Source organism: Oncorhynchus tshawytscha, linkage group LG02 (genome assembly GCF_018296145.1).
Source record: "Oncorhynchus tshawytscha isolate Ot180627B linkage group LG02, Otsh_v2.0, whole genome shotgun sequence".
Lineage (NCBI taxonomy): Eukaryota > Metazoa > Chordata > Actinopteri > Salmoniformes > Salmonidae > Oncorhynchus > Oncorhynchus tshawytscha.
Genome location: NC_056430.1, coordinates 59,556,801 through 59,571,265, shown reverse-complemented (window position 1 = coordinate 59,571,265; position 14,465 = coordinate 59,556,801). Strand labels below are relative to the sequence as shown.

Below are 14,465 nucleotides of genomic sequence, written 5' to 3'. Positions count from 1 at the left end.
TATGATCTCTGTAATTGCAAACAAAGGTTTCTGTCCCAAATATTAAGTTCTGCTTTTCTGATGACATAAGTATTTTATCAAATACTTATGTCATGCAATAAAATGCTAATTAATTTGTTAAAAATCATACAATGTGATTTTCTGGATTTTTGATTCCGTCTCTCACAGTTGAAGTGTACCTATGATAAAAATAATAGACCTCTACATGCTTTGTAAGTAGGAAAACCTGCAAAATCGGCAGTGTATCAAATACTTGTTCTCCACACTGTATGTAAACTTCTGACCCACTGGGAATGTGATGAAAGAAATCAAATCTGAAATAAATCATTCTCTCTACTATTATTCTGACATTTCACATTCTTAAAATAAAGTGGTGATCCTATTTGACCTAAGACAGGGAGTTTTTACTTGGATTAAATGTCAGCAATTGTGAAAAAATGTAAATGTATTTGGCTAAGGTGTATGTGAACTTCCGACTTCAACTGTACATGAGTTACACATCTAATTAATATAGACAATACAATAGTGACATATACAATAGTGACATGCATGATACATGATATAGTGGAAAATATCCATCATTCCAACGTTTTTAGGATATGACCATTGTAGGAAATCATTTCCCCAATTCAGCAGTTTGGGGAGCTTTCAGGTCAGGACTTGGTACTGGATTTGAATGACCAGCAGCAGCCTTGGGAGTTATCTCATGCTGAAGCTACCGGTAGTGAGTTTATTTCATTCAACTCAACCATGGCATCATTTCTAGATGTGCGCTTATGCCTATCAAAAAAAAGGAAAACAATTAGCCACCTGAACTCGTCATATTAACATTCAATATTTTTACAGTAGTTAATAAATTGAGCAGCAATGGTTGCCAACTATCATCTAGCGAGTTTGAACAGAATCTGTCACACTTTTCAATTGTTTATCCCAGTCTGTATTTACGGACTGAAAACGAGAGCTTATTGTGCAGAGTGTGTTTGACAGTACCTTCCCTCCTCTACGTCGAGGATGTTTTCCGGAAGACACACATTCATGGTCTCGGGCAGCAGGAAGACCACACAGCCACTGCCAATGGCGGTGGCGGCGAAGATAAGTGGGGGCGTGAACACCCAATAGTCCTCCAGCAGCATGACCATGGGGACCAGTGAGCCCCCCATACGCCCGATGAAGGAGGTGTAACCTAAACCACACTGTCTGTAGGAGGAGGGGAGTGCAAAGGTCGTGTTACCACAGTCTATCCTGGGGTCTCATGAAGAAAAGTTTCCTAGTTTCTTACTTAAATTTCACAGTCAACTCTTAAAATGTGAGGAAACAAATGTATCCATAGTGGACAAAGTAGACTCTGTGAAGCAGAATTGGGAAACGTAGAAGACTAAGAATGACAAAGGTTTGAGAATGACCAATCAGACAGTTCAACCATCATCAAAGAATTTAAGGTGATTTAGGAGTAGTGTGCATATAGATGTAAGTTATGGAGCTAGTTTCACAGTCCCACTTACCTGAGAACGGTGGGATAGAGCTCCGCTGTGTAGAGAAAAGCTGTAGTGAAAGCAACTTCTGAGAAACCCTTCCCCACCACGGCTATGCAAGTGCGAACCAGGGCATTTTCTGGATGAAGAAACAAGAAGGATAGGATAAGAACAGGGGCGTTGTGATCCCCAAATCTGAGGTGCCACAAAGTATGTGAGGATGGCTGAGGGGTGTAAGTTGGGAGAATTTTGTATTTTTCAAACACATGAAACAGCTTTTTCCAGCAATCTAGAGCCGCTATCATTATGCTTAATTCTATGTACAAGAATATGTATTTTTTTAAATATATATCTAAGCATACCTCTTTTTTAAAGAAACTAAATATGCTTCTCTGCATCTCTGCAAAATTTGCGAGGCGCACCGCGATGCGGTATGGAGCTTGATTTGTCCTAAGCATACCTCCGGAGGCTCCGCAAATTGCATCGCACCCTCCATATGAAGCCTCCGACCACATCAAGCTTAAATTGGCTTTGATTTGATTGATAGCCTGAAATAACTTCTTGATAGCGAGTTATGAGGGACGTCCACATACTTTTGTATATAGTGTTTCTGGGTTAGCTAAAACCAACTTTACAAAATTGCTAGGTGGCTAGTAGTATTACATTTGAGTAAATTTGACAAAATCACTCACTCATAATGTACCAAGTATAATCTGTTAAATGTATAAATATTATTTACATATTAATGTTTAAAAAAATAATCAAAAATTTGACTAGGGGGAACAACTATTCAGAGACTTGCAAAATGTAGATAACCTCTCTCAACAACAATTATACAGAGCAGGCCTGACACAAAATGTAGAAATAGTAGCTTACTTTGACAACAATTCAGTGAATGCAACAACTATTAGATAAGAGAAGATACAAAACAGACAATTTGAAAAAGTACACAATTTCCCAATAAGATTTGTAGGACAAATTATTCATATTTCACACTGTCACATTAATGTTTGCATTTAGCCTACAACATGACATGGAGTTTCTGGAAAACATGACCCCATCCTTTAAAGTAGCACAGAACAAGTAGAACACCCAAAGTAGGTTTCTACACATCTCCCACTCTTTGCCCTGCATCCACTCTGGATGCACACCACGCCCTCTCTTGTGCCCTTTAAATTTCACCAGAGAGTGACCTGCTTTCAAATGATGAGTAACAACTCGGTCCACACCCTTCTGTGCCACACTGTTGGCTCCCCCCTTCCCTACCACTATAGCCATCACAAAGTGAATGCACAAGGGGCATTTTAAATGCCTTCAGGGACCAGCGCCTGCGGTTAATGGGAAGGGGCATTTGCAGGTTCCCTCATACAATGTATGCATTTATGATGGCAATGTTGAGCATCCCCCAAAACACATACTTCCACCATTTCTGCCTGTGCGTGTAACATTCTATTGGCTGTTCAGTTGGTCAAGATGGTCAACTCTGCTCATTTTCTTGTTGTAATCCATTAATAAAGCTCTGGAACAGATATGTTTATTCTGCCTGAACTTGGACACTAGTTTGAGGATGTCCTTCCCTGAGCTGTTTGTGGACAGACAATCTCTTTTGACCCTCCACCAACACGCCATTACATTATCTGCAGACCATTTTACACTCTGACCTCTCTGGAGCTTTCCCTCCATAATGGCCTTGGGGAAGTTCTTACGATTGGGCCTTACTATGCCACAACAATCAGTACGGTGGATGCCCATGAGTGCTCCCTATGGGCATTACGCCTCTGGATAAAAGTCCCAGGATAAGAGAAGAGCAACTGTGATATGCATATATCAAGTAGAAGAGCAACTGAGTTTTAAACCGTTGCATTGATATTCGATGTCACCATTTAGTATTTTGTGAGTTGTTTTAATATGGCAGAAACTCTTCAATACAGGACCTGAAACCCAAGATGAGTGTGCATAGAGTATTTTTAATAACCTACCTGTGGGGATAGCGGTATTGAGAGCTATCAGCGCTCCCGTGATGATGAGAGACCACGCCTGGCCATTTCTTCGGCCAATGAGATCCAAGGCGAAGTAGGCCCCCACTTTGGCTGGGACTTCAATTGCGCCGTAGACAAAGTGAGTGAGGTACATGTTCAGACCAAACCCTGTAATCTTAAAGCTGATCCCATAGTATGCGAACGACACAGCAAACCTTTTGGGAGGTAAATATAGGTAAAAACATTACTTGCAGTGAGTGCTCGACATATATTACAATCAGTAATTGGGGAAACTTAAAATATGAGTAAGTGAAAGAAAGTATGCAAGGGAAACATTTTATGGGGCGGAATGTTTTAATAAAAACGTGTTGAAAGTGGAATCATGGAGATTGCAGGCCTAAACTGGACACAAATGTACATGCATGCACACAAACTATACACACACACACACACACACCTATTTCTCTTCACAGCAGTAAGTCCACTCTCGCCCTAGCTTAGGGGCAGGCAGACTCTATATATCTCCAATCAAAGTTATGGGTGGAGTTGTGGAATCATAGACCTTTCAGGCCTAAACTGGAGACAAACACACTCATGCACAAACACACACACACATTTCTTCCCAAATACTCCACTCTCCCTAGCTTAGGGACAGGCAGCTTCTCTAATTGTCTGTCTCTCATCGAAAAGGTCAAGGGTGAAACATTTTTTCCTCATACCAGAATATTCCTGAGCAAATAGTGATTTTCTTGAGCTTGGGTGTCTTGACCAGATCCAAGTAGGAATAGTCCTTATTGGCAACCTCAGAAACAGTTACCTTCCTCAAAGTCTAAGATGAGAACGAATTAGAATATAAAGTTCAGAGGTTAATGTTCAGATATATTTTATTAGTCATCAGTAGAATAATTTTGGTCTGTAATGTTGATGACATTTTATTCTACAATGCTCAATAGGTAATAAGCAGAGCTTTGCAAAACATATTTTAAAATACAATTGGACAAAATGTAAAACTTCCAAGACAACTTTTGTACAAAATACAATTTTTCATTCAACTGTTAGATGAATTTCAGGATTTATCCATTTGTTCTCAAACACATGTATTTTAAGACATGAAAAAATGGTGTTTCGTTTACATTTCATTCAATTATGTATTTATGTATTAGTATTTAAAGTATTCATACTTATTCCACATTTTGTTGTGTAACAGCATGATTTTAAAATGGATTCAATTGATATTTTTTTTCTCACCCATCTACACACAATGCTCCATAATGACAAAGTGAAAATATGTTTTTATACATTTTAGAAAATGTATTGAAAATGAAATACAGAAATATCTCATTTACATACCCCGGAGTCAATACTTTGTAGAAGCACCTTTGGCATTGATTACAGCTGTGAGTCTTCCTAGGTAAGTCTCTAAGAGCTTTCCACACCTGGATTGTGGATTGACATTTTTTATTATTATTTTTTATTATTCAAGCTCTGTCAAGTTGTTTGCTGATCATTACTAGACAACCATTTTCAGGTCTTGCCATATTTTTACATTAGATATAAGTAAAAACTAACTCAGCCACTCAGAAACATTCACTGTCTTCTTGGTAAGCAACTCCAGTGAGATTTGGCCTTTTGGTTATTATCCTGCTGAAAGGTGAATTCATCTCCCAGTGTCTGGTGGAAAACACACTGAACCAGGTTTTCCTCTAGGATTGTGTCTGTGCTTAGCTCTATTCTGTTTTTATCCTGAAAAACTCCCCAGTCCTTAACAATTACAAGCATACCAATAAGATGATGCAGCCACCACTATGCTTGATCATATGGAGAGTGGTAGTCAGTAATGTGTTGTATTGGATTTGCCCCAAACATGACACTTTCAGGACAAAAGGTTAATTACTTTGCCAGATTTTTTCCAGCATAACTTTAGTGCCTTGTTGCAAACAAGATGCATGTTTTGGAATATTTTTTATTCTGTACAAGGTTCCTTCTTTTAACTACAATGTTGTTGATCCATCCTCAGTTTTCTCCTATCACAGCCATTAAGCTCTGTGACTGTTTTAAAGTCACCATTGGCCTCATATTGAAATCCCTTAGTGGTTTCCTTCCTATCAGGAGGAAGGACACCTGTATCTTTGTAGTGACTGGGTGTATTGATACACCATCCAAATTGTAATTTTTAACTTCACCATGCTCAAGGAGATATTTAATGTCTGTTTTAAAAATATATATTTTTACACATCTACAATAGGTGCCCCTGTTTGTCATGCATTGGAAAACCTCCCTGGTCTTTGTGGTTGAATCTGTGTTTCACTGCTAGACTGAGGGACCTTACAAATAATTGTATGTGTGGGGTACAGAGATGAGGTAATCATTCAAAAATCATGTTAAACACTTATTGCAAACATAGTGTGTCCATGCAACTTATTATGTGACTTGTTAAGCAAATCTTTACTCCTGAACTTGTTTAGGATTACCATAACAAAAGGGTTGAATAGCCTAGTTATTGACTCAAGAATTATGATATTTTAATATTCATATTTTTTTCATTCAGGCTGTAACACAACATTTTTTGGGGAAAAAGTCAAGGGGTGTGAATAGTTTCTGAAGGCTATGTACCTTTATTTTTTGATAGCACCCATGGCTGGGGTCAAATTACATTCCAGGCAATTCAGGAAGTATACTGAAATTCCAAATCCAATTCCCTTCAATGCTTTTCAATTAGAAAAATGTGGAATTGGAATTGAGAATTGATTGGAATTGAAATGGACCCCTACCCTGATAGCAGAACACTATTACACTGAGAAGAAAGAGTCCCCAGTGTGCACCTGGGTTGGTTGACTCACCTCAGTGTCTAGTTTTGCAGCGTAACCATACTTCCCATTCATTATGGCACACTGCACCAAATACTTCTTTGCCTCCTTCACTTTGCCATTGGCCAGTAGCCATCTGGCAGACTCTGGTATCCACCTAAATGAAGAAAAGAAATCCTGGACATTATATTTGTCATTATCCACTGCTGTAACAGGATTATATCTTGGACACAAAATCGGAGATTCAAACCATTAGCACATTGATTCATTAATAAACTTTAATAATAATAATACACTTTAATCCTTCATCAATCACTGTACTGTTATTCATTTTGTTTCATTCGTAACTCTACATTAGATGTACTGCATAACGCTAACAGGTGGGAACACATCATATGTGCATCTTCTTTTCCATTGGCAACTTTCTAATGTATGTAGTTCTGTCCTTGAGTTGTTCGTGTCTATTGATGATCTGTATTATGTCATTCTGTATTATGTTAAATTTGAGCAAATGTATAAAACTAAAACTGACATATCACATTTACATAAGTATTCAGACCCTTTACTCAGTACTTTGTTGAAGCACCTGTGGCAGCGATTACAGCCTTAAGTCTTATTGGGTATGACGCTTCAAGCTTGGCACACCTGTATTTGGGGAGTTTCTCCCATTCTTCTCTGCAGATCCTTTCAAGCTCTGTCAAGTTGGATGGGGAGCATTGCTGCACAGCTATTTTCAGGTCTCTCCAGAGATGTTCGATCGGGTTCGGGTTCTGGCTGGGCCACTCAAGGACATTCAGATACTTGACCCGACGCCACTCCTGCGTTGTCTTGGCTGTGTGCTTAGGGTTGTTGTCCTGTTGGAAGGTGAACCTTCGCCCCAGTCTAAGGTCCTGAGCACTCTGGAGCAGGTTTTCATCAAGGATCTCTCTGTACTTTGCACCATTCATCTTTCCCTCAACCTGACTGGTCTCCTAGTCCCTGCCGCTGAAAAATATCCCCACAGCATGATGCTGTCACCACCATGCTTCACCATAGGGATGGTGCCAGGTTTCCTCCAGACGTGACAAATAGTTCAATCTTGGTTTCATTAGACCAGACAATTTTGTTTATGATGGCCTGAGAGTCCTTTAGGTGCCTTTTTGCAAATTCCAAGCTGGCTGTCATGTGCCTTTTACGTCTGGCCACTCTACATTGAAGGCTTGATTAGTGGAGTGCTGCAGAGATGGTTGTCCTTCTGGAAAGTTCTCTCATCTCCACAGAGGAACTCTGGAGCTCTGTCAGAGTGTCTATCGGGTTCTTGGTCACCTCCCTGACCAAGGCTCTTCTCCCCCGCTCTGTTTGGCCGGGCAGCCAGCTCTAGGAAGAGTCTTGGTGGTTCCAAACTTCTTCCATTTAAGAATGATGGAGGCCACTGTGTTCTTGGGGACCTTCAACCCTGCAGAATTGTTTTGTAACCTTCCCCAGATCTGTGCCTGGACACAATCCTGTCTCAGAGCTCTACGGACAATTCCTTTGACCAAATGGCTTGGTTTTTGCTATGACATGCACTGTCAACTGTGGGATCTTATATAGACAGGTGTGTGTCTTTCCAAATAATGTCCAATCAATTGAATTTACCACAGGTGGACTCCCAAATTGTATAAACATATTTCAGTTTCTTGTTTGTAATACATTTGCAAAAATGTCTACAAATCTGTGTTCGCTTTGTCATTATGGGGTATTGTGTGTAGATTGATGAGAAAAAAATTATACATTTTTTGGACAAGGCTGTAATGTAACAAAGTGTGGAACAGGGAAAGGGGGAAGAATACTTTCCAAATGCACTGTATGTCATGGCTATGATGTTATTGACTATGGGCTATTCAGGTCTTGCTCCAAAACCACTTCTATAGTATCACAGCAAAATTCTGTAAGACACTGTCCTTTCTTTCTTTAAATAGTCTGTTTAATGAGATTTTGTGACATTTCAAGTGTAAAGATGGACAGATTACTCAATTCATTTCCTTCCGACATTTGTCAAAATTATACTGTCCTTTACAGGGTTGGACTTCATTCCACTTCAATTCAGGAAGTACACTGAAATGCAAGTTCACTTCCTGAATTGACTGAATTGAAATGGCATTGCCCCCAACCTGGAGTTTTTCTAGCCCCATCTTACCACCAGGAGATGATGGCAGCGATGCAGGGGGACGTCACCACCAGCATGAGGTATCTCCAGTCTCGTATGAAGTATGCCAGGAGGGCCAGGAGCATATTGCCCAAACTCCAGCCCAGACTGATAATGGTCCCTGTGAAGGTGCGATGCTTAATGTCCGTCCACTCTATACCTGGAGGGAAAAACACAACTGCAACTTACCTCCGTGTAACAGTAAATAGCATTTATGTATTGTCAGGGTAGTCCTTTAGGACTGAATTTGGGCCCATTGCTTTGAAACGACTGTCTGGGATCTGGGAGTCTGTTCAATGGCCATTTCAATTCTCGATGAAGCCTCAAACGGGTCTTTCACTATCATAACCCAAAATATACCATCTTATACCTTTATTGTTCTCAAACAAGAATGTAAATAAACCATGTATAGCTTTGTTTAAAAATATCATGTGGATGTCATGGACTGTAAGTCCTTGCAATCTGTAGTGCTGTCTATACATTTGAGAGGAGTTACATTTTCCATTGGATATTCAGTCCTTGCATCCATAGCTTTGTCTATAAATGTGAGAGGGGTTACATTTCCCAGTGGATGTTCAGTCCTTGCATCCATAGCTCTGTCTATTAATTTGAGTGTGGCTGCATTGTTGTTGTTTGAACTGCAGATTGCCCCTTTAATCAACACATATCATGTTATAGGAAGCCCCGGTGGGGGTTAAAGATCATGACAGTACTCAGGGCAAGAGTGGTAATGGTCATTCCCGTCAGTGCGACTCCACAGAGGGTCCTGGTCACGGCAAACATGACGTAAGAGACAGAGAAGGCGGACATGGTTCCGAACACGGCACTGGCCGCGAAGGACACTAGGATCATGGGCTTCCGACCAAATCTGCAGAAGGAGGGAAAGGGGAAAGAGTCAGAGTTCCTTCAGCAGTCTTCACTGTCTGAATGTCTGCCACAAAATACAGAAGTACAGAGCCCAAAAATGATTTTAACCACTAGCCCTAACTCTGACCTTAATCCAAACGTTAACCTGACTAACTTGGTCATCGATTCTGATGGTATCGCACATTTTGTCATTTGTAGCATCTAGTAAGTAAGGACATTCTCTTTTATTGTGACCATTAGTCTTGCAGCTAATGTATGACTGTCTACTTCTATCGAGACCGTGTTAAGAAAGCAGGGCCAATTTTCTTGTTTCCTGTTGACAAAAGATAACACAGTTTTGAAACATGGTCAAGCCTATGTTTTGTAAATTATGATTGTATGCAAGCTGCTGTGGTCAAGCGGTAACATGCATGTACTGTAAATGTTGAATTTGGGAACATTAGTATTGATAAATACTTGTCACAGTTATTACCATAGAATAATTAGATTCTAATAGGATAAATAACATACTTATCTGAGAGGTATCCAAATATAACTGCACCGATTGTGACTCCAATGAAAAAGAAAGTAGCAACGGCCTGGTTTAATTTCTTACTGTCACACACCAAATCCCACTGTGAAAAAAATAAATAAACAGGTTCATAAATCCGAATTAACCCCCAGTTCCCCAGTTCCACAAGCATCCCAAGGTGTGATAGAACATCATACAAGGCCTTTCACACTACAATGTGAAAAGAAATGATCCAAGCCAGCACAGTTTGGTTTGGGTCAACCATGTAGGGTAAAGACTTGGGCTGTAGTGTGACCATATTACCGCCACACTGGCAGTCATGAGTCATGACCGCATAAAATTCCACGTGGCAGTTGAGTCACGGTAATCTCCTCTTATGCACTCTGGACATGCTTTGGTAGTACCCAGCTCACTAATGACCATCGTGTCCTAATGGCCTGGTACTCTGTGCTCTGTTGTCCCTCTAACCCCTCTGACATCAATGCAAATGAAATAGAAAATCACATCAAACACTTATCAGCAAAACAGTATCATGCTTTCAAAACTCACCTCACTGTGATGATCAATTTAAAGAAAGAAGTTCAACAGCAGGTTGAAACTGAGTGTAAAACATGGTCGTTGTGGATGTTGTTTCAAAGCCTAACACAACAAAATGGACAGCTCTTTCTAAAATGATGATTCATTCAAAACACCCATACGAATATTAGAGCTTATGCAATCGCATAGGCTTATGAGCTGAAGCCCAAAGAAAACACCCTGAATACATACAGGTGAAGTCGGAAGATTACATACACCTTAGCCAAATACATTTAAACTCAGTTTTTCACAATTCCTGACATTTAATCCAAGTAAAAATTCCCTGTTTTAGGTTAGTTAGGATCACCACTTTATTTTAATCATGTGAAATGTCAGAATAATAGTAGAGAGAATGATTTATTTCAGATTTGATTTCTTTCATCACATTCCCAGTGGGTCAGAAGTTTACATACACTCAATTAGTATTTGGTAGCAGTGCCTTTAAATTGTTTAACTTGGGTCAAACGTTTCGGGTAGCCTGCCACAAGCTTCCCACAATAAGTTGGGTGAATTTTGGCCCATTCCTCCTGACAGAGCTGCTGTAAATGAGTCAGGTTTGTAGGCCTCCTTGCTCGCACACGCTTTTTCAGTTCTGCCCACAAATTTTCTATAGGATTGAGGTCAGTGTTTTGTGATGACCACTCCAATACCTTGACTTTGTTCTCCTTAAGCCATTTTGCCACAACTTTGGAAGTATGCTTGGGGTCATTGTGCATTTGGAAGACCCATTTGCGACCAAGCTTTAATTTCCTGACTGATGTCTTGAGCTGTTGCTTCTATATATCCACATCATTTTCTCTCCTCATGATGCCATCTATTTTGTGAAGTGCACCAGTCCCTCCTGCAGCAAAGCACCCCCACAACATGATGCTGCCACCCCTGTGCTTCACGGTTGGGATGGTGTTCTTCAGCTTGCAAACCTCCCCCTTTTTCCTCCAATCATAACGATGGTCATTATCGCCAAACAGTTATATTTTTGTTTCATCAGACCAGAGGACATTTCTACAAAAAGTAAGATTTCTCCCAAAAAATCGATCTTTGCCCCCATGTGCAGTTGCAAACCACAGTCTGGCTTTTTTATGGTAGTTTTGGAGCAGTGGCTTCTCCTTGCTGAGCGGCCTTTCAGGTCATGTCGATATAGTTCTCATTTTACTGTGGATATAGATACTTTTGTACCTGTTTCCTCCAGCATCTTCACAAGGTCCTTTGCTGTTCTGGGATTGATTTGCACTTTTCGCACCGAAGTATGTTCATCTCTAGGAGACAGAACACGTCTCCTTCCTGACCGGTATGACGGCTGCGTGGTCCCATGGTGTTAATACACGCGTACTATTGTTTATACAGAAGAGCGTGGTACCTTCAGGCGTTTGGAAATTGCTCCCAAGGATGAACCAGACTTGTGGAGGTCTACAATTCTTTCCTGAGGTCTTGGCCTATTTCTTTAGATTTTTCCATAATCTCAAGCAAAGAGGCACTGAGTTTGAAGGTATGCCTTGAAATACATCCACAGGTACACCTCCAATTGACTCAAATGATGTCAATTAGTCTATTAGAAGCTTTTAAGGCCATGACATAATTTTCTGGAATTTTCCAAGCTGTTTAAAGGCACAGTCAACTTAGTGTATTTAAACTTCTGACCCACTAGAATGGTGACGCAGTGAATTATAAGTGAAATAATCTGTCTGTAAACAATTGTTGGAAAAATTACTTATGTCATGCACAAAGTAGATGTCCTAACCGACTTGCAAAAACTATAGTTTGTTAACAAGAAACTTGTGGAGTGGTTGAAAAACGAGTGTAAACTTTTGACTTCAACTGTAGCATATTACGGATGGCAGAAGAACAGATTTACTGAAGACGTATTTTTGGTAATTCCCAGCTGCACATTATGATGGAGCACATGATGACTGGGAGTGTGACAAAGTCATAGGTCACATGTTATTTGGATAGTCAACAATAGATCTGTTGACGCTCAATCTATCACCCTATCAACTCATCAACTGAATCTCTGTTGGTATGCAACAGCTTGCCCACGTGAAGGCTTTGGTTGGGGCTACAATTTACGATTAGGGTAAAGGGGATACCAGGTCAGTTGTACAACTGAATGCGTTCAACTGAAATGTGTCTTCCACATTTTACCCAACCCCTCTGAATCAGAGAGGTGTGGGGGCGCTGCCTTAATCGACATCCACGTCATCGGCGCCCGGGGAATGTTAGTGGATAGTTAGTTGAATAACTGTTGAGAGTTAATGGAACAACTATAACCTATGTACAAACCATCTATTGCAACATCACAAATACCTCATTACCACAAACCACCACATCATCATACAATTCATCGAAGATGGGTAAAGCCCTAACAAATGAAAACCAATGGAATGGATACAAATTGTTTTATTCTACCAGGTAAATTGACTGTGAACACATTCTCATTTACAGCAACGAGCTGGGGAATAGTTACAGGGGATGAATGAGACAATTGTAAGCTGGGGATGATTAGGTGACCATGATGGTATGAGAGCCAGATTGGGAATTTAGCCAGGACACCAGGGTTAACATCCCTACTCTTACAATAAGTGCCATGGACACTTTTAGTGACCACAGAGAGTCAGGACACCTGTTTAACATCCCAGCCGAAAGACGGCACCCTACCATTGCCCTGAGGAATTGGGATATTGTTTTAGACCAGTGGAAATGGTGCCTCCTACGGGGCCTCCAACACAACTTCCAGCAGCATCTGGTCTCCCATCCAGGGACTGACCAGGACCAACCCTGTGTAGCTTCAGAAACAAGCCAGCAGTGGGATGCAGGATGGCATGCTGCTGGCCTACTGTACACTGTGTTATATGTGCTGTGGTTATGAATCTGATTGGCCATCTCTTGGTAAAATATGCATGTACAAAAAATTACGATGACAGTGCTATTTATAGCTACACAAGCTAACCACCATTCTATCAAATATTCAGTTGGAGTTACTGTAGTCATGGAAACAAATGATATTTGGGAAGTTTTACAGATTGATCTTTTTTTTCTGATTGACAGAAACCACAAACAGTAACAATTAAAATGAACTGCATGTTCACGAAGCATACATTAGACATCTATAAGCACATTAACATGACATTACATCTACATAAGGCATCAAACCCACCAGTACAAGTGTTCTGGAGGTAGGAGCTTAGACTGCTAGACCACCATTGTGGACAACAGTGTTCATTTAAAAAAAATGTTTAACCTTTATTTAACTAGGTAGAACGGGGGCAGAACGACAGATTTTTACCTTGTCAGCTCGGGGATTCAATCTTGCAACCTTTCGATTACTAGTCCAACACTCTAACCACTAGGCTACCCTGCCACCCTGTTAATAATGACATTACCTGGGTGGCAGTGGTGGATGTGAACTGGGAGCGGTCGTACACCCAGCCGTCCTGGCAAGGCACCGACATGGACACATTGGTGTAGTTGGAGTGGCCAAGGTCAAGGGTCACCGGAGTGGCAAAGGCCCTGCAGGAGCTGAAGGAGCCGTCGGCTTCACGAGGGACCCTGAGGGCCAATGTCATGGGGTCGGCCAGGGTTTCGGATCCATCTCCAGGGATCCCGAGGGCACAGTGGTGCGGAGGCACACCTGAGATGAAGTTGTGCAAGAGAAAGTGGAGGGGGAGGATGACCCTGGGCAAGCAGAGCAAGTGGAGCACCAGGAACTGAAACTTGGAGAAGCCACCCACTTCGTCCAGCACCTCCTCGAACCTCATCCCGAGAGCGTATGAGTGTGCGTGTGTGTAAATTCAGACAACACAGACCTCCTTTTTCCTTCTTCCCTCTCTGTCTTCTCTCCCCCAGGAATAGGAGTCTCTCAATGTGGAGTACGCAACAGAGGGAGGGAGGGTCTTATTCCGTGTAAGTGTGCAAATTGAGGCATACCATAGGCCTTGCTTCTGATTCCCACACTGTCTGTGGATTATCCCAATATAGTACACCACTCATCGTAGTATTTCATAGAGCTAGCTTCTGTTGTACGCCTGTTGAACTGTGAGACACACAAACACTTCTTTGTGAAAAGTAGTATGCGTGAAATAGTACTCACAG

General features: G+C 41.0%; 1 protein-coding gene across 1 annotated transcript; it reads right to left on the bottom strand.

Annotated features, from left to right (window-relative positions):
• Positions 1–426: 426 nt before the first annotated feature.
• Positions 427–14,220, bottom strand: slc22a7a (solute carrier family 22 member 7a). Its single transcript, XM_024385883.2, has 10 exons — positions 13,757–14,220; positions 9,803–9,906; positions 9,139–9,293; positions 8,417–8,585; positions 6,292–6,415; positions 4,171–4,280; positions 3,452–3,666; positions 1,503–1,611; positions 991–1,197; positions 427–780 (listed from the first exon to the last, which is right to left on the bottom strand). Exons 1-10 carry the CDS (start codon positions 14,129–14,131, stop codon positions 705–707), a joined length of 1,644 nt encoding a protein of 547 aa, XP_024241651.1. The 5' UTR covers positions 14,132–14,220; the 3' UTR covers positions 427–704.
• Positions 14,221–14,465: the final 245 nt, after the last annotated feature.